The 18342-nt window shown below is 41.0% G+C and overlaps 2 protein-coding genes across 2 annotated transcripts; one reads left to right on the top strand and one right to left on the bottom strand.

Moving 5' to 3' along the window:
* The first annotated feature begins 3420 nt into the window (after positions 1-3420).
* LOC130495574 (uncharacterized) lies at positions 3421-5827 on the top strand. The gene is made up of 2 exons (XM_056986986.1): positions 3421-3848; positions 4987-5827. Exon 2 carries the CDS (start codon positions 4987-4989, stop codon positions 5662-5664), a length of 678 nt encoding a protein of 225 aa, XP_056842966.1. The 5' UTR covers positions 3421-3848; the 3' UTR covers positions 5665-5827.
* A 3864-nt stretch (positions 5828-9691) lies between these two features.
* On the bottom strand, positions 9692-10176 carry LOC108831064 (protein TRACHEARY ELEMENT DIFFERENTIATION-RELATED 6). Its single transcript, XM_018604634.2, has one exon. The coding sequence runs from the start codon at positions 10141-10143 to the stop codon at positions 9805-9807; it is 339 nt and encodes a 112-aa protein (XP_018460136.1). The 5' UTR covers positions 10144-10176; the 3' UTR covers positions 9692-9804.
* Between the last annotated feature and the right edge of the window lie 8166 nt (positions 10177-18342).

Genomic DNA, 18342 nt, shown 5'->3' with positions numbered 1-18342 from the left:
TCTTTCGTGGACAGTTTGTGTCGTTGATTGATGGGATGCTCGGAGACTGTCGGTCAGACGTCTCAGCTCGAAGTCCGAATCGGCGATCTCGAACGCGACCTCGGGAAGACCGTGAGTTCGTTGCTCAAGATGAAGAAAGAAAAGAAACACAAGTCCTTGGAAGTCCGTCGTCTCCAACAAAAGATTCAGAGTCTCGAGGGGATGGGAGCTCGCAGGTTGACTGGGACCGTCGATTATCGTGATGACTTCTTTGCTCGTTTGACGAAGATGGCCACTCTTCCGCCCATCGAACCTTTTTCGCTTCTAAGCGTTTTTTCAATCCGTTAAGGACGGTTTTGTTTATAGTCTCCGCTTGTCCGTTGCATTGCGGATACCTTGGAGTTGACTTGTTAAGTCGTATTTTTCATTTCTCGCATAATGCTTCGAATCGAGTAGAGATAAACTGAGATCCGTTGTCCGTTACGATTTCGTATGGGACGCCATGTCTAGTTATGATATTTTTCCAGACGAAGTGCTCGACCTGTGCGTCTTTGATACTTGCGTAGGATTCTGCTTCTACCCATTTCGAAAAGAAATCCGTGAGGACTAGGAGGAAACGTTTCTGCTTTGATTTGTGTAAAGGTCCGACAATGTCCATGGACCATCGCATGAAGGGATACGGGGACGAGATAGAAGAGAGGGTCTCTGCGGGTTGGCAAATCGTTGGAGCGTGCCTTTGGCACTTCTCGCATTTTTGCGCGAATTTTTCGCAATCTTTGATCATAGTTGGCCCAAAATATCCATGGTGTTTTATTTTGATTGCGAGGGATCTTCCGCCGGAGTGATTTCCGCACGACCCGGAATGGACCTCTTCCATGATTTTTCTCGCCTTTTCTCCTTCTGCGCATGTCATGAGAGGGCCGAAGAAACGCCACTTATAAATTTTGCCCTCTATCGTAACGTACCGCGCTGCTTGGGTTTTCACCTCTCGGGCTGCCCATTTTTCAGCGGGTAAAGTTCCGTCCATGATATAGGCTCGAATGGGTTCTAACCAAGCGTTGTCGCAGCCGTACTCGGTTTGATCCGCATCTTCTTCCGGCTGATCTTCGTTTTCTTCCGTATCTTCAATTTGCGCCCTGATCAGATTGATGACCACTGGTGGTCCGATGCTCGGGTGTTCTATGATTATCCTTTTAAGTCTCGGGTCTGAGCTTGAGGTGAGGGCGGCTAAGGCATCAGCCTGGACATTTTCCGAACATGAAATCCTAGTGAGGTCGAACTGGTTGAAGTCACGGGCTAAGTCTTGGACGAGTTTCAGATACGCGTACATCCTTTCATCCCGTGCTTCGTATTCTCCGCTGTATTGGTTCGCGACTAATTGAGAGTCGCAGTAAGCGTGAATGTTACGGATTTTTAGTCCATGGGCGAGCCGCAAGCCTGCGACAAGCGCTTCGTACTCTGCTTCATTGTTTGATGCGTGAAAATCCAAACGGAATGACTGCTCTAGGATTTCTCCGGTAGGTGAAGTGAGTCAAATTCCGATCCCGGATCCTTGTTTAGACGACGATCCGTCGACGTGAAGGACCTAAGCCGAATTCGGCTCTTCGTTGGTTATGCCTCCCGTGGGTAATTCTACCAAAAAATCCGCGAGTACTTGTAATTTCGCGCAAGTCCTTGGGCGATATTCTACATCGTACTCGCTTAGTTTGATTTCCCAATTTGCGAGTCTGCCGGACTGGCTCGGGCTGTGTAGAATGTCCGCAGGGGGAACGTGGTAAGAACCACTATGGTATGAGATTGAAAATACGGTCTCAAATTTCTTGCCGAAGTTACGACTGCCAATGTGGAGACTGACTGCCGATGTGGAGACCGCGATATAGAGGAACAAAGGTTCGCCCTCTACGGGTTTTGCAAGAACGGAAGGAGTGGCCAGGTAATGTTTTAGCTGTTGGAAAGCCTTCTCACACTACTCTGACCACTCAAACTTTTTATTTCCTTTCAATGTTTCCTAAAACGGAAGGCACTTATCGGTGGAGCGCGAGATGAAACAATTCAAGGCCGCGACTCTTCCAGTTAATCTTTGGACTTCTCGTTTGGTTCTCGGGGAGACCATTTCTATCAGTGTGTCGATTTGTTTTGGATTGGCCTCTATCCCGCGAAATGTCACGAGGTAACCGAGGAACTCTCCCAATGCTACCGCGAACCTGCATTTTGCCGGGTTAAGTTTAATGTTATGCTGGTTCAGCCTTGCGAAACACTCTTCTAGGTGAGCTATATGATCGCGTTCGTCAAGGGATTTTACGAGCATATCATCGATATACACTTCCATGGTTTTCCCGAGTTGTTCGGAAAACATCCGGTTGACTAGACGTTGCTATGTGGCACCAGCGTTCTTAAGACCAAACGACATTACTTTTTAGCAATATGTTCCGCGATCGGTGATAAATGCGGTTTTTTCGCGATCGTCGGGGTTCATCATGATCTGATTGTAACCGGAGAAAGCGTCCATGAATGACAAGAACTTGTTCCCCGCGGTTGCTTCGACCAGTCGGTCGATATGCGGAAGCAGAAAACAGTCTTTTGGGCATGCCTTTTTGAGATCGGTAAAGTCGACGCATACTCGCCACTTGCCGTTTTTCTTTTTGACTACGACGGGATTGGCAAGCCAGTCGGGATATCTAACTTCTGTTATCAACCCCTCTTTGAGGAGCTTTTCGACTTGATAAACCTAAACTATTATATTTGTTTGGTTTCATGTTATATGAATTTTCGACAGTTCTTATGTTGAATCAATGGTTCATTTTTTTTAATTTCTAAATGCTTGCAAAATCAAACAAAATCTAAATAATAGTTTAAGAGAGAACCCAAAAGTAAAGTGTTATCTTCATGGACCCCACGAGATGAGCTTTGAAATAGACCTCTATGAGTTGTGTAGACGCTATCTGATATCATAGTTGCCAAATGTAACATTTTGAAACAATCTATACATTTGGAGTATAACATTGAATCATACTCATTAATGTATCTATCACATGTCTCTTTTTAAGAAACCAAGTTAGATATGAAACCTTCAAATTCTAAAACATTCACACTCCAATATTTTAGTTGATGCGAATCTTAATGATTTTCTTAAAATAATATTATTTAGTAGTTGTACAAAGATAATTTAAATAATTTCAATTCACTATTACAAATGTTAAAAATGTATGAACCAAAAGATTGAAAAAATAAAATGCGAACACATTAAATTGTTTCGAGTGTAGTTAAAAAATTTAGTTTGTGAACGCAATAAATGTTACACTGTTATGAATATTGTGTGATGTCTATTATGGAATGTTCTAGATTTACTTGATTCCTAAGTTTACTTGCTCACCAAGTTCTACTTGGTCTCCAAGCTATTGTATACCTATATAAAGGATACATTACTCAATGAATAAGATACACCAATTCCTCTCTTCTCTTCTCTTCTCTTCTTTACTTACAACACGTTATCAGCACGAGACTCTAAACCCTAGCTAAAATCCAGCGACCACAAAAACCTTAATTTCAGCCGCAACTTTAAACCGTCATATCTCCCAAACCGTAAGGATCCAGACGGCGAGTAATATATCAAATTGAAGCTCTTGACGAGACGAATCCAGCGCCGCAGACCACGCATCAATCCGACTCCAGACGCGCCGTCACCTCCCAGTGCAAGCCGCGCCGTCAAAGATCATCCAAAACCCTAATAGCCGCCAACTCCTTATCTCTCTTAATTTCGATTTCTATTGTTCTTAGATCTCATACTAATCCAACTTTGAAACTTTCATTGTTGATTATTTAAGGTTTCTAAAAGAGGAACCAAGGAGAAAATATCGGCAAAGATTAAGGTAAGATCTCAAGAACCCTAATCTTTACTTGTGGTTCAAGCAATTTGGGTTTCAAACTTCTCTTCATCTAAATTCCGATTTAAAAAATTTTGTGATTTGATTTGGTTGATTTTAGTTCTTGTTTATTTTAAAATCAAAACCCTAAATCCTTAATAGTTTTACATGACTTTAGTTTTGTATGGACAACAAGTGATACCCCTTTAAGGATGACACGCTATATGTCCAAACAAAATTTAAGGTCAATGTTTAACCTAAACCCTAAAATATAAAGCATGTGATTACATGACTTTCGTTTTGTATGGACAACAAGTGATACCCCTTTAAGGATGACACGCTATATGTCCAAACAAAACATAAGTTTAATGTTTTCCACATCTTTTGGTCGATGATGCACACCATAAGTGTGGCTAGACCATGATTTTTCTTTTAAGTCAATGATGCATACCATTAGGTATGACTAGACCATATGAAGTAAAGGTCGATGATACATACTCTTAAGTACGATTAGACCATAAAACAAAATCAATGGTCGATGATGTTCACCCTCAGGTGCAACTAGATTTTTCACCTATGATTCACGGTGATCATCCACGATGATCCGCGTTGATCTATGATCCATGATGATCCTCGATGATCCGCGATAATCTACGATGATCAGTGATCCAAGGTGATCCACGGTGATCCTCGATGATCCACAGTGATCCACAATCACCGGTGATGGATGATGCGCACCACAGTGCAGCTAAATCACGATCTGTTTTATTTGGTCGAGGAAGTGTACCGAATGGTACTACTAGACCATTAAACCGCATGGGGCGATGTAGCATACCATATGGTATGGCTAGACCATGCACTCGTCCATCCCACTATTTTCAAGGGATTTATAAATCAAATAAGTTGATTAAGTGATGGATGAGTTATGAGAAAGTAAATTTCTAAAGAGAATGCAAACTGGCCGTATGGCCCTCTTATTTGTTTGCTGGCAATGTGATTTAATTATGTAATAGCCGAATGACATTGGTCACACAAGCCATATGGCTTTATTGTTTACATACTGGCCGATTGCCTTTTATTTCTTGGATAGCCAATGGCATCAGAAATTGTATGTACTAACACAAATCATTTTGATATGATTCAGATGTCGAGACTCCATCACTCGGATTACCCAGCCCTTGATCTCAATGGAGACAATTACCTTGATTGGGCAATGAACACTTCAGCTGATTTAAAGTCTAAAGGACTTGGGAAGTGTATCAAATACGGCAATGATACCCTTGCATATGAAAGGCGTAGAGCTGTTTTGATAATGAGAAAGCATCTCGTGAAGGATCTGTATGATGAGTGCAGTTACATCAACGATCCTTACGATCTCTGGTCGAGATTGAACACCATGTTCTTGGAGCCATTACTAGATGAGTCCATGAAAGAATGGAAGGCTCTGAGGTTCCAGGATTATGAATCCGTGGATGACTATCACTTTGATCTTATGAGAATCACCTATAGTCTTAAACTATGTGGTGAAGTGATAACAAACTATGACTTGTTAAGCAAGACTCGTGACACGATCCATTCAAAGGAAGTGTTGTTATCACAGAAGGCTAAAGGTTTCACAACCTATTACGACCTTCTCTCATACCTTTCAGCTCTTGAGGAAAAGAAGCAGAAAAGGAAAGTCAACCTCGACAAACTCGACTATGTTATGGAGATAAGTGCCGAGTATCAATGTGAGATGATATACGGTGATGCTGAAGAAGCTAAGAAAAGAAAATTCGGGTGGACTCATATAGATGATGAGATTGGTTTATTCATTGAATAGAGAACCAAATGTGAGCCACGTCCAAGATGTTATTATGGACTGGCCGGCTATTGTTTAAGCCTTTTGACATTCTGATTTCATACTTATGATTTGGTGTTTTCTTTTAAATATAATTTGTCATTCAAATTTCATAGCATTAATAAAAGTTTTTCTTTTATCTTGATTGATTTGCTTGAAAAATATTTTTGATTGACAAATGAGAATGAAAACTCGAGAAGAGTATGTCTAGACCACCACGCCTAAGGCATGGCCTTAAGAGGCATGAAATTTATCACCTAAGACCCATTGAGAGAGACCCAAAATCCCCACTGGCCGTGGACAAGGATACCACAATAACCGTGGTTGTAGATCCAATCATGGTCGAGGAGGGAGTAAAGGTCGAAATGGCATTACAAGCCACATCAAAATGGTTTCAATAATAAACCAATGGGCAAAGTAAAGAAAAAGGAAATGTTCCTTTAGCTAATGAAAATCGCCAAAGGCATACATATAAAAGAGGTCGAGACTACATTCTCCCTACTGATCTAATACTATGCTAAGGATCAGTGTGATAAGGCATAAAAGCCTAGGTAACCAGTAAGGCTCACCAACGAATTTATACACTTTATGGCATGACCGGATTAGCCATCCTGGTCTGAACTTGATTAATAAGGCACAAAGAGTTATCCCATAAGATCTCACGTTGTGAAACATGTACACAAGGGAAACTCAGTAGGCTTCATTGTTCCAAGCAACACGAAAGTATAATCTGATCATGAGGATAGTAAGAACAAAACCCGTGATCATGACCAGACCACAAATTCGTGTATCATGGTCTAAAACCATGCTGACCGTCCAAGCATTACGTTTAAGTGAGGACAAACAAACGTACTTTATAGCATGTTCATGAGGGGGAGAATAAACACTCCGTGTGGTCCATGACCATACTATAAAACCCGAACATGATAAGCATGGCTGAAGGCCATAAGGCATTATAGCTTGGCCGTAAAAGGCATAACCTATAAGGTTGAGACTTCAAAAGTCTATAAGCTTGGGTACACCACAAGAATACATGTATGAAAGATAAGTTACATCAGGCCATATAAAGTGAGCATAGATATTCCCGTCTAAAGATGATAAAGGGTCATAATCCAGATATAGACCATCCTAAGAGTCTATGAATAAACCACCACATACCTATGTGCCATCTAGGATGGAATACCTCATCTAAGGATGAGATGAAAATCGGGAATATATGTTGGATAAGAGAACATGATCTTTCTCCCACGAATTCAGTGAGACCATGAGCCAAACAAAGGTGATCATATTGTGGCCAAGGTACACGGATTACATACAAGATGAATCCGACTATCCAACATCATGGAGAAAGCTATAAGCTGGTAAATAGAAAGTAAAAGTGGAATGGTTTTAACCATCCAAGTCTTGGCAAAGATCCTCGGACCAGATATATATATATATATTGGACGTTCATAAACAAAGAAAGAATGATAGCCAGACAGACCCGAAAGAATGACTAAGTCATACCAGCTTAGCACCACTATATAAATGTCCTAGTAGAGACATAATCAAGTTGCTGTAAAAGTCTATACAAGATAGACCAGAATGTTCCATATATAATGAACCACGAATAGAAAAGTTAAGGTGCTCATAATGATAGATTCGGGTTCATGAAAGAGAAACCATACTAGACAATGAGATAAGACCGGCCGGTCCTAAGGTACAGGTATCATACAATGTAGCCTTGCAAACTACAAAGTATTCAATGATCCTGATAATAATAAAATCTCAATCGATTGTATCATGTCTAGAACGCGATAGAACGCGATGGAACATTATATAAAGTGTCGACACATACACACACTCATAAGTGATAAAGAGAAAGCACTTGAGCATAAGAGATATGCGAGGATCACTAACCCACGTAAGAGTACTCATAGAATGAGACGTGGAGTTAAACCCAAAGAATGTATGAGATGGGCGTATTGGCCAAATACATAAGTGAGACGCCATCTAACCAGTGAACAGATGAGTCTTGTGAGGAAAAGAAAATCGTGAGCAGTAGAACATGAAAATACAGACAAGTGGTCGTACATGTTGCTACATGAAGCATTCAATGGAATGGCTAAATCACACAAGGATACTCACAGGGACTAAGGAACAAGGAAATAAATTCCTATGTGGTGAATACTACTACCTAATATCGAGATTAATAAAGATCTGGACATCTAAGAAAGATGTAGTAGACATTGGATATTTCACTGGATATAAAGGTAATATAAGATACCTTAAAAGATGAGAAAGAAGTTCTCATAGAACAACATCGTTCCTGCGTTGTTCATGGACTGAAATGCAGCCGCATACACACGATATGATAAGACTAAGTGATGCTTAATAGAAAGTTCTATAAGAACGTTTCAGATCAGTCCATATAGTAGTCAATATATTCCTTGTGTTTATATTTAAAGAAAGGATGATTAAGATGATTGATTCTTGGAAAGGCCATAGAGATCATTAGCCGTATATGAATGTTGGGATCTATGATCCAACGTACCAAGAATAGATAGATCAAATGGTCCGAGAATCCATCAGATTCACGACCAAAGGGAACCATACCGACTAGGATCATGTCCGACCTAGTTCGACCTTAATCATCATTGGTCCTGACCAATCCATCCCGTCCAGCTTGTTCCGACCAGTTTCTCTAGGTCTTAAATCCGACCTAAACCATCCAAGTGAGAGGAACGTCCTATTGACCAAAAAGTGGCTTAGTTTTGATTAAACTTCAAACTATAACACAATAGCCACTTCATGAACAGGCCGTGGACATATACTAAAAGTTCATAAAGAGTTTTGGTCAAAGGATATGAATAAGATATATAGTGGACAAGAACATAATCCGGATGGATTATGGATGATGTCATGATCCGGACAGATCATGGACATACAAAGACATTCATGGTCGAATTTATCTAAGAGAGGTAAACCATATGATCCGAATGGACCATGAATATCATGAAAGCATTTTGTTGATGCAGGTTACCAGTCCGATCCACACAGTGCTAAGTCCCAAACCGGCTATGTTTTCACATATGGAGGCACGACCATTTCATGGAGATCAGTCAAGCAGACTATATCAGCCACATCATCCAATCACTCGGATATATTGGCGATCCATGAAGCAAGCAGAGAGTGTGTCTGATTGAGACTCATGACACACCATATTCGGACAGCATGTGGGATCACGGATGGTAAAGACGAGCCGACCGTTCTTTACGAAGACAATGCGGCCTGCATAGCTCAGCTCAAAGATGGTTACATCAAGGGTGACAAGACTAAGCATGTTCTCCCCAAGTTCTTCTTCACCCACGATCTTCAGAAAGAAGGAGAGGTCAAGGTACTCTAAGTCAGATCCAGCGAGAACTCAGCCGACCTCTTCACTTAGGCATTACCAACATGCACGCTCAGGAAGCTTATGCAGCAGATTGGTATGCGATCACTGAGAAGCCTTCAGTGATGTTCACTTCAGGGGAAGTAATGCGGCTGTACTCTTTTTCCTATCCATGGCTTCCCGTTTTTACCACATTGGGTTTTTGGGTTTACCATGGAAAGGTTTTAACGAGGCAGTATTCCAAACGCATTACAAACTCTAGACGGTTATGGCATTACAATCTCGGTTTTTAACGAGATAGCATCTTACACGCATAATGGACATCAAGGGGAAGTGTTATGAATATTGTGTGATGTCTATTATGGAATGTTCTAGATTTACTTGATTCCTAAGTTTACTTGCTCACCAAGTTCTACTTGGTCTCCAAGCTATTGTATACCTATATAAAGGATACATTACTCAATGAATAAGATACACCAATTCCTCTCTTCTCTTCTCTTCTCTTCTTTACTTACAATATACACCTTGTGAAGCCGACAGGTCAGTATATTCAGAAAATATAATGTGAACGCATTTAATGACAATGATATATAGGGGATATCACCTAGGAAGTTTTACTTATTAGCATCTTCCAAGGAATATACATGAATTATCTCGGACGCCTTTTATTTTACCAAACGGAATGATACATATTCATACAACTACAACCAAATTATAAACTTAAAGTGGAAATATTATGAGTGAAGGCTCATTTACGAACGGGAAGATCCAACTAAACCGTCTTTTCCCACCATTTTCTCCCTTTTGACTAAATCTTCAATATGAACATCATCCTCAACAGATAGTACCACTGCCTCTGGTCCATGAGGTCCCTCGACTATAGCTTCGTTCATCTTATAGTGCTCATCGACACGAACTATCTCACTTTTATCACTGTTCTTCTTGCATTTCTTCTTGATCATGAAACAAATGACAAACGCTAGAAATGCCAAGAACATAACGCAACCTAGAGAGACAAAGACAACAACTACGACAGTCGTGTCATGGTCTGGAGTTGGTATCGGGCTGTTAATAGCGTCCATGGAGGCCATTGATGTGTACGATGTGTGAGGCTGAGGATTTCTTGAGGTGGTTAGTTTGAGAAAGATGGAGATTCAAGTTCCTTATTTATAGGAAGGATTGAGAACAGTACGTTGCTGCTAAGTTTCTCTTTACTTGGCTCCCATCCTAAGATTTTTTTTTGGATTATAAAACACTTCTAAGCACTCATTTTAATTTTTATTTTCAAGCTAAGATAGATAACAATAAATTTAAGAGAGATTAAAAGCAAGAAAATCAGGCTCAGTTCTGGTTTTGTTTGCTGAATTGTGAATTCTACACTTCGAAGAATATATTAGAATATGAAGGACGCAAAACTTCTTGTTCTCATTCAACAATTTCTCAATTTTACATTAAGCATAAGTTCTCCTTGCCGAGGACCCCTGGTCATACAGCACCATGCTTCTTGTCTTCTTGATCTCTATCTTTCTGTGAGGCCAACCAAATTTACCGGAAAAGTAATCACATATATATAGAACGCATGCTAACGTACGGCAAAATATCAGATCGTTTTTTTTTTGGTAAAAAATGTATATATACAGTATATATATTACATAGTTGTATGCTTTTGAAAACTTCATTAAAATCAGGAAAGGTAACTTAAAATTATACTAAACTAGTGGTGTGTCCGCGCTACGCGCGGATTGTTCGAAATTTGTGCTAAATATTTTTATGTTGTTTTTTTATTTAATGTTGTATTTGAAATATATGTGAGGAATTTATTTTCTTTGCACTAATAACTGTATTTTAAGGGTTTTGTGTGTTTGTTATTATGGATGTGATCATTTGCTTGAAAAAATAACATTTCTCTTACCTCTTGTTATTGTTGTCCAAATGGCATAGTATTGTAGTTTTCGTTGCTTTTAAAGTAGTTGAGTAACTCACACCTGGTAATTAGGGCTTCTGGCGATAGGAGAAGCGATTTCTAGATCTGAGACTTCTCGACACTGATCTGAGGCTTTTCGACGTCTCTGATCACCCCTCTCTCTCTCAGCACAAGGGAGACTATCCCACACTCCTTGTCGCCTCCATACCGTTCAGCACTGGTGAAGCATGATCGATGGAGTATCTCCCAAGCAACATCTAACCCTCTTTCATTGATCATATCTGTATACTCCTTGGTATATCGGATCGTGGTCTCTCTTCAGTGGTTAGGGTTCTCTGCTGGTTGGAATTCTCGGTATACTCATTGGTATATCGGCTAGTTTTGATCGAATCATTTCATTAGCTCACGACTGGAACTCTAGTACTTTACCCTTGATTGTATTGGTTAGCTCACTTTAACCAGATCAAGGCTTACTTAGCTTGCTACCCGCTGGATCTACCTCATATCGTTGTATGGCGACATCGTTTCGAGGGGCTTATGGCCAACGTGCTGATGCTGACGCCAAGGGTAAAGGAATCATGTATGAAGAGGATGATGATGACGCACCAATTCAACTGGTAGATCGTGATGAATCATACGTGATTAAGGAAGCGAGGTTCATGTTAATTGGGAAAATTCTTAATCCGAAGAAACAAGATGTGGAGAAGCTTCTTCAGACCATGCCATCTCAATGGGGATTGGCAGAGAGAATTACTGCAAATGATTTAGGAAACGGGAATTTTCTTTTCAACTTTGAGTCTGAGGATGATATCAAGCACGTACTGCGGCAGGGACCATTTCATTTTAACTTTTGCATGTTTGTTTTGGTTCGATGGGAACCTATCGTGCACGATGATTATCCATGGATAATACCTTTCTGGGTTAATTTGATTGGCTTCCCTCTACATTTGTGGACAAACACGAACCTAAAGAGCATAGGTCAACGTATCGGACACATTGATACTATAGAACTCACTGAGGGCCGTATGCTCATTGACGTTGATTCCCGACGTCCACTTAAGTTCTCTAGGAAAGTGGAGTACAAAGGTGATGAGGTCACTATTGAAATCAAGTATGATATGCTGTTCAAGCACTGTACTACTTGTGGTATGATGACACATGAGAAGGGTTACTGCCCCACTACTGATATACGGTTGAGGCTTCAAACCCAACCAGTAAGATCAGATGTCTTCTCGAGAGTACAAAATGCTCAAGAGCAGCCTCGCAGCCAATACGCAAGTCGGGACTTTAAGCCGTATGCTCCGGATAATCAACAGTCTTTGCTGTTGAATAAGAGAGATCGACTAAGACAGCCTGCTACACTTGATTTTCCATCGGTTCACAATACTCGCGCGGGCTATAATGAGTATCGGCAAGCTCGTTATCGGCAGGGAGAGGATAACAGTCATTATGAGAAACATTCAGACATGATTATTAGGCGCAAGAGGGAGTACTCTAGAAGTGATAGATATGGTGATGCTCGTGCGTGGAAAGGTCCATATGACCGAAATGTAGCTAAGGTATGGAAGCCTAAACGGAGAGAACCAGACGAAAGAGATACTATTCTGCGTGATGGGAAAGAGGTTACTTCTTATGAGTATACCCTTGGAAACAGATCACGAGAAGCAGAGAACATGGAGCAACAGATAGAGGAAGCGCCAGTTAGTTCCCGGAAACTGGCTAGCAAAGTTGTGACGCCTTCTCGTAAAGAGGTCACGGCACGAGAGAACATCACAGTTCGAAGAGAAGCGTTGGCACCCATATCTTTCTCCCCGGTGAGCGATGATCAGGTCATTGGTGCGTTAGAGGATATGGAACTCGTGGATCAACAAGACGATACCATGATGGAGACTGAGATTGAAGATGATGACCTTCTTGGTGCTGATCTAATGGAGTTGGAGAATAAGCCAGCACAAGATTCAGGACTGTCTAAAGCGACTACAAGTGATCAAAAGGTGGTTCGTAGCAAGAAGAGTAGCGTTAAACGTAGTGTTCCATTGAGCATTATAAACCGAAAATTTGACATACTTCGTAGAGGCTCTCCAACAAGGCGCACAGCTTCGTCGGGTCCTCATCCACCGAGAGGTACTGAGAAGAGTAGGCGCGTGATTGGATCAAAGAAGGACACTACAAGTTTGTCTAAGAGTGAAGGTTCGATGAGTTCCAAATACTCATCACAGAAGCATCTATGAAGACAATCAGTTGGAACTGTCGAGGGATAGGGAACGACCTCACAGTTCGACGCCTTACGGAGATGTGTCAGAAGCATCGCCCATGACTTGTGTTCCTATCTGAAACGAAGAATAAGAAGCGGATGTTGCAAAACATTCAGGCTGATCTAGGATTTGATCGTTTGTTTACCGTTGAGCCACTTGGCCTCAGCGGAGGTTTAGCTCTCTTTTTTTATGGATGATTTTCAAGTTAATGTTTTATTTTCGAATAACAGAATGATTGACATTGAGGCCGTCATTGATGGAATAAAAGTCTATATGACATTTGTTTATGGAGACCCTGTTTTAGAACGTAGGGATCTGGTTTGAGAACGTCTTACGCGTTTCTCAACAACTCGAAATGGACCTTGGTTTATGATTGGAGATTTTAATGAAATAAAGGACCATACTGAAAAAGTGGGAGGAAGAAGACGCTCTGATAGCTCTTTCTTGTCATTCAATCAGATGCTAAGTGATTGTGGTATGCTTGATTTTCCATACACAGGTAACATGCTTTCATGGGTTGGAAAACGATCAAGAGGAACAACTGTGAGATGTCGCTTAGATAGAGCAGTGGGAAATGGGGATTGGCATGGTAAATTCCCACACACGTCTGCGAAGTATCTTCGGCTCTGGGGATCAGATCATCGTCCGGTCCTAGCAGATATACTGAAACGACCCACAAGGAGGAGGAAAAAGTTCAAATTTGACAAGAGATGGCTGGACAATGAGGAGTTAAGACAGATTATTCTTGAAGGATGGAAATCAGATGATTTGCCTCCTGAAGCGAATATTATGGAGCATATTGCTAGCTGTAGGAAATCTTTGAGTCAATGGAGAAAGGAGAATGATGTGAACTCGGCTAAACTAGTGGAGGAACTTAAGGAGAAGGTAGAAGATCTATATTCAAATGATGATGCCACTTCGGAGGAGATAGCTGCAGCTCTGAAGGAGACAGAAAAGTAGGGTTTTCTGGTTAAGGGAAGGGGATAGGAACTCTAAATTCTTCCATGCGCTGGTCAGACAAAGGAGAGCGAGGAATAGGATAACACAACTTTTAGATGAGAATGGGAACGTAGTAGAAGATGAGGAAGGACTAGTAGCCATTGCTACTAGTTATTTCCGACAGATTTTTGAATCATCTGACCCAGAGGACATCTCAGAGGCATTAGCAGAGGTTAAGACGACCATCACGGGTGCAATAAATGAAGATCTCACCGCACCAGTGACAGAGTGGGAGGTTAAATTAGCGTTATTTGCCATGCATCCAGAAAAAGCGCCTGGACCAGATGGAATGACAGCCCTTTTCTATCAGAAGTATTGGGATATTGTGAAAGATGATTTGACTCGTATGGTAAATCAATTTCTTTTTAAAGGCAGGATGTCGGAGGGCTTAAACGATACAAACATTTGTTTAATTCCCAAGACGACAAAGCCGAATGAGATGACACAGTTCAGACCTATCAGTTTGTGCAATGTCAGTTATAAAATTATATCGAAGGTCTTATGCCAGAGATTAAAGAAGGTTCTCCCACAAAGGATATCAGAAACTCAATCAGCTTTTGTTGCAGGTCGACAAATCACAGATAATATCATGATAGCTCAGGAGATGTTCCATGCTCTACGAACTAAACCGGCAGGCAGAGTAAAGAGAATGGGAATCAAGACAGATATGAGCAAAGCATATGACCGGATGGAATGGTCATTTATTGAGGCTGTCATGAGGAAGATGGGTTTCTCAGAAATATGGATAGACTGGATAATGAGGTGTGTCACATCGGTTAGATATAAAGTCTTGATGAATGGAGATCCAAGAGGAAATATTGTTCCGGAGAGAGGCCTAAGGCAGGGAGATCCTCTGTCTCCTTTCATTTTTATTATATGCACGGAAGCGCTCGTTAGCCTTCTTAGTCACGCGGAAAGCCAGGGAAAGATAACGGGGATGCGAATCGTTCGGGCTAGCCCCCCGATATCTCACCTACTTTTTGCTGATGATAGCCTGTTCTTTTGTAAGGCGGAGCCCCGTGAATGTGAAGAAGTAATGAAAGTAGTCAGGAGATATGGAAAAGCATCAGGCCAGTGTATCAATTTTGATAAATCCTCCTTACTCTTTGGTAAAAGGATCCCAGCGACTGAGCGACAGATAATTAAAGATACACTTGGTATTCAAAATGAAGGAGGAATGGGATCATACTTAGGGATTCCAGAGGATATAAGTGGATCCAAATGCAAACTATTTGCTTTCTTAAAGGATAAGTTATCTCATAGAGTGAATGGGTGGACGGGAAGATTGCTCTCGAAAGGAGGAAAAGAAGTGTTGATAAAATCGATCTTATTGGCATTACCGACATACGTTATGTCCAGTTTCTTGCTTCCACTAGAGATATGTGAGAACCTTGCAAGTGCCATAGCACAATTTTGGTGGAGTTCTAATCCGCCAAAAAGAGGGATTCACTGGGCCACATGGGACAAGATGTGTGCACCTAGAGAGAAAGGAGGAATAGGCTTTCGCATGATCCATGAATTCAATTTGGCACTCTTAGCGAAACAACTTTGGCGTTTAGTTCAATTCCCAGATTCATTGGTGGCCAGAGTTTTAAGAGGCAAATACTATCGTCTGAGTTCGCCTTTGCGAATAGGCTCTGTTGATAGCCCATCTTATGTGTGGACGAGTATCACTGCGGCAAGAAAGCTTCTTTTATTGGGAATTAGGAACAAGGTCCACTCAGGATATGAAGTTAAGGTTTGGCAGGATCCATGGATCCCATCGGTACCCACTAGACCAGCTAGGGCCAGGGTCCCAGTTGTGAATCCGAACATGTTAGTCAGTGATCTCATTGATTTTCAGACGAAGGAATGGGATGACCAACTATTGGAGCAGTATGTAGATCAGGAGGACATTCCGATGATTCAGAGTTTGGCCATAAGCCCTACTCATAAACGTGATACATTCTGCTGGAGTTATACTAAGAATGCTCAATATACGGTCAAATCTGGTTACTGGGTAGCTATGAATATTTTGAGAACCAATGAAGAGATACAAGTCTTAGAACCCAGTATTACCAAACTTCAGGCCTTTGCCTGGACAGTGAATGCACCCAGAAGATTCGTCACTTTATTTGGCAATTGATTACAGGACAGATAGCAGTTACAAGAAATCTTACACGACGCAACATGAGATGCGATAATTATTGCCCAAGATGTGCAGAACCAGAAGAGACTGCTACTCATGCGATATTTGAATGCCCACCTGCATTGCAAGTATGGGCTTCATCATCTACTCCATCTAATCCTCAGATGTTTCCTCTCCCAAGTGTCTATGCTAATATGGATTATCTGTTCTGGAGGAAGAATAGTATCATTGAGCCAGAAAATGATCGAGATCCGTACCCTTGGATAATATGGTATATCTGGAAAGTTAGGAATGACAAGTTATTCAGAGGGATAGATAGGGATCCAGTAGAGCTAGTCAGGTATGCAGAGGCTGAATGTCAAGCTTGGCATAATGCAAGGGAGATGATACCGAACTCTACAGTGGAACAAAGCTCAAATCAAACTCAAGTCTTAAGCTTGAATGACATTTGTATGGTGGACGGCTCATGGACCTCTACTGATCGTTTTACCGGAATAGGATGAGTTTGGAAAGATAGTATGGGAAAGATCCAATTAATGGGGACGAGAAACTTGAGGAGACGAGAATCACCACTACACTCGGAACTCGAAGCTCTAAAATGGGCAACGGAGACAATGCTGCAACACTCGGACTGCCAAAGATTTGGGACAGACTGCAAGGATCTTATTGCAATGATAATGGAGCCACAGGCATGGCCAACTTTTTCTACGGAGCTAGAAATGATAAACACCTTGAAGATATGCTTTAGGGATTTCTCCATTCATTATATCCCAAGAAACCAAAATGTAGTAGCTGATTCGTTAGCTAGGACTGCTCGTACTTTCCATCGTTCTCTTTGTTACTTTGGTTGTTCTATTCCGGTCTGGTTACCCAGACCACGTCAAGTTTGAGTAATATAATGGCCTTTCGATGTTAAAAGAAAAAAAAAAGTAGTTGAGTAACACATGAGTTTTTTAACACAAACTCCATATATGTAATAATTTCTTAATGTCCAGTTTTCTTAATGCGACTCCAATACTGATTGCCAAACTTATGATCTTGATTCCAACCAATTTTATTAATGTAGATTTCATCATCATATTTTTTTCAGCCCTGCAAAGCAGTGTTCGGCCGTATTGATAAGTTGCATCTATGTACAAATCGTTTGCTGATGTTTATAGATAGAGGCTGGATTGGGCTCTTTTTCGAAAAATATTCTTGAATGCCTCTATCATAATGAGCTTCTATGTTTTAAGGTGAGAAAAGATTTTGACATAGTTTGATTGTCATATTATTGTCAAAGAAGCAACGGGATGGATGGAAAATAGTTTGATTGTCATATTATTGTAAATACGGTTGCTGCTCTGGCCAGTAGTGGGCATGATTGCATGACATGGTAGTTCTCGTGCGACTCTTGTAATGTTATCGCCTTGGATGTCTTGAGGGAGTTCTTCGAGTGTTGATAAGGGGTGAGCTCCATTCATCTTAGAATTTTGATGAGGACATAGAACCAGATATCAACATTCCCACACTTAGACAAGCTCCAAGAACAAGATCAGGAACTAGAGGTGTTGCTGCCAGCTTTAATAAAGCCATAGAAGTCCTTCTCATCAAGAGCAACATCAACACCAAGCTAGAAGCCATCACAAACCGTATGGATCAGTTCACAATAACCGGAGGAGAAGCTAATAAAGAAGAAGCTTATGTTATACAAGTTGGTTCAAAGGATGATGATAACATATGGTCCATTCTTCCTCACAAAGGAATGGTTTCCTTATTTGTCATCACACCTAAGTGATACGGTGAGTATTGAGAAGAGGAGAGCCAAGCTTCAAACGACATCACTTTGCAAGAATCAAAGACACGCTCCTCTCCAACGGCTACTTCCTTTCAAACCACTCCGCGTCAAGGTAAGTAAGGTAAGTCACATTTTCATTATATCATATGGTTTCTTATGCAGGTCCAAGTCTTTGTTTCTTTTTATTTCATTTTTGAGTCAAGGCAT

Source organism: Raphanus sativus, chromosome 1 (assembly GCF_000801105.2).
Source record: "Raphanus sativus cultivar WK10039 chromosome 1, ASM80110v3, whole genome shotgun sequence".
NCBI lineage: Eukaryota > Viridiplantae > Streptophyta > Magnoliopsida > Brassicales > Brassicaceae > Raphanus > Raphanus sativus.
Note: the sequence above shows the minus strand (reverse complement) of the source record. Positions and strands in the feature narration are given on the sequence as shown.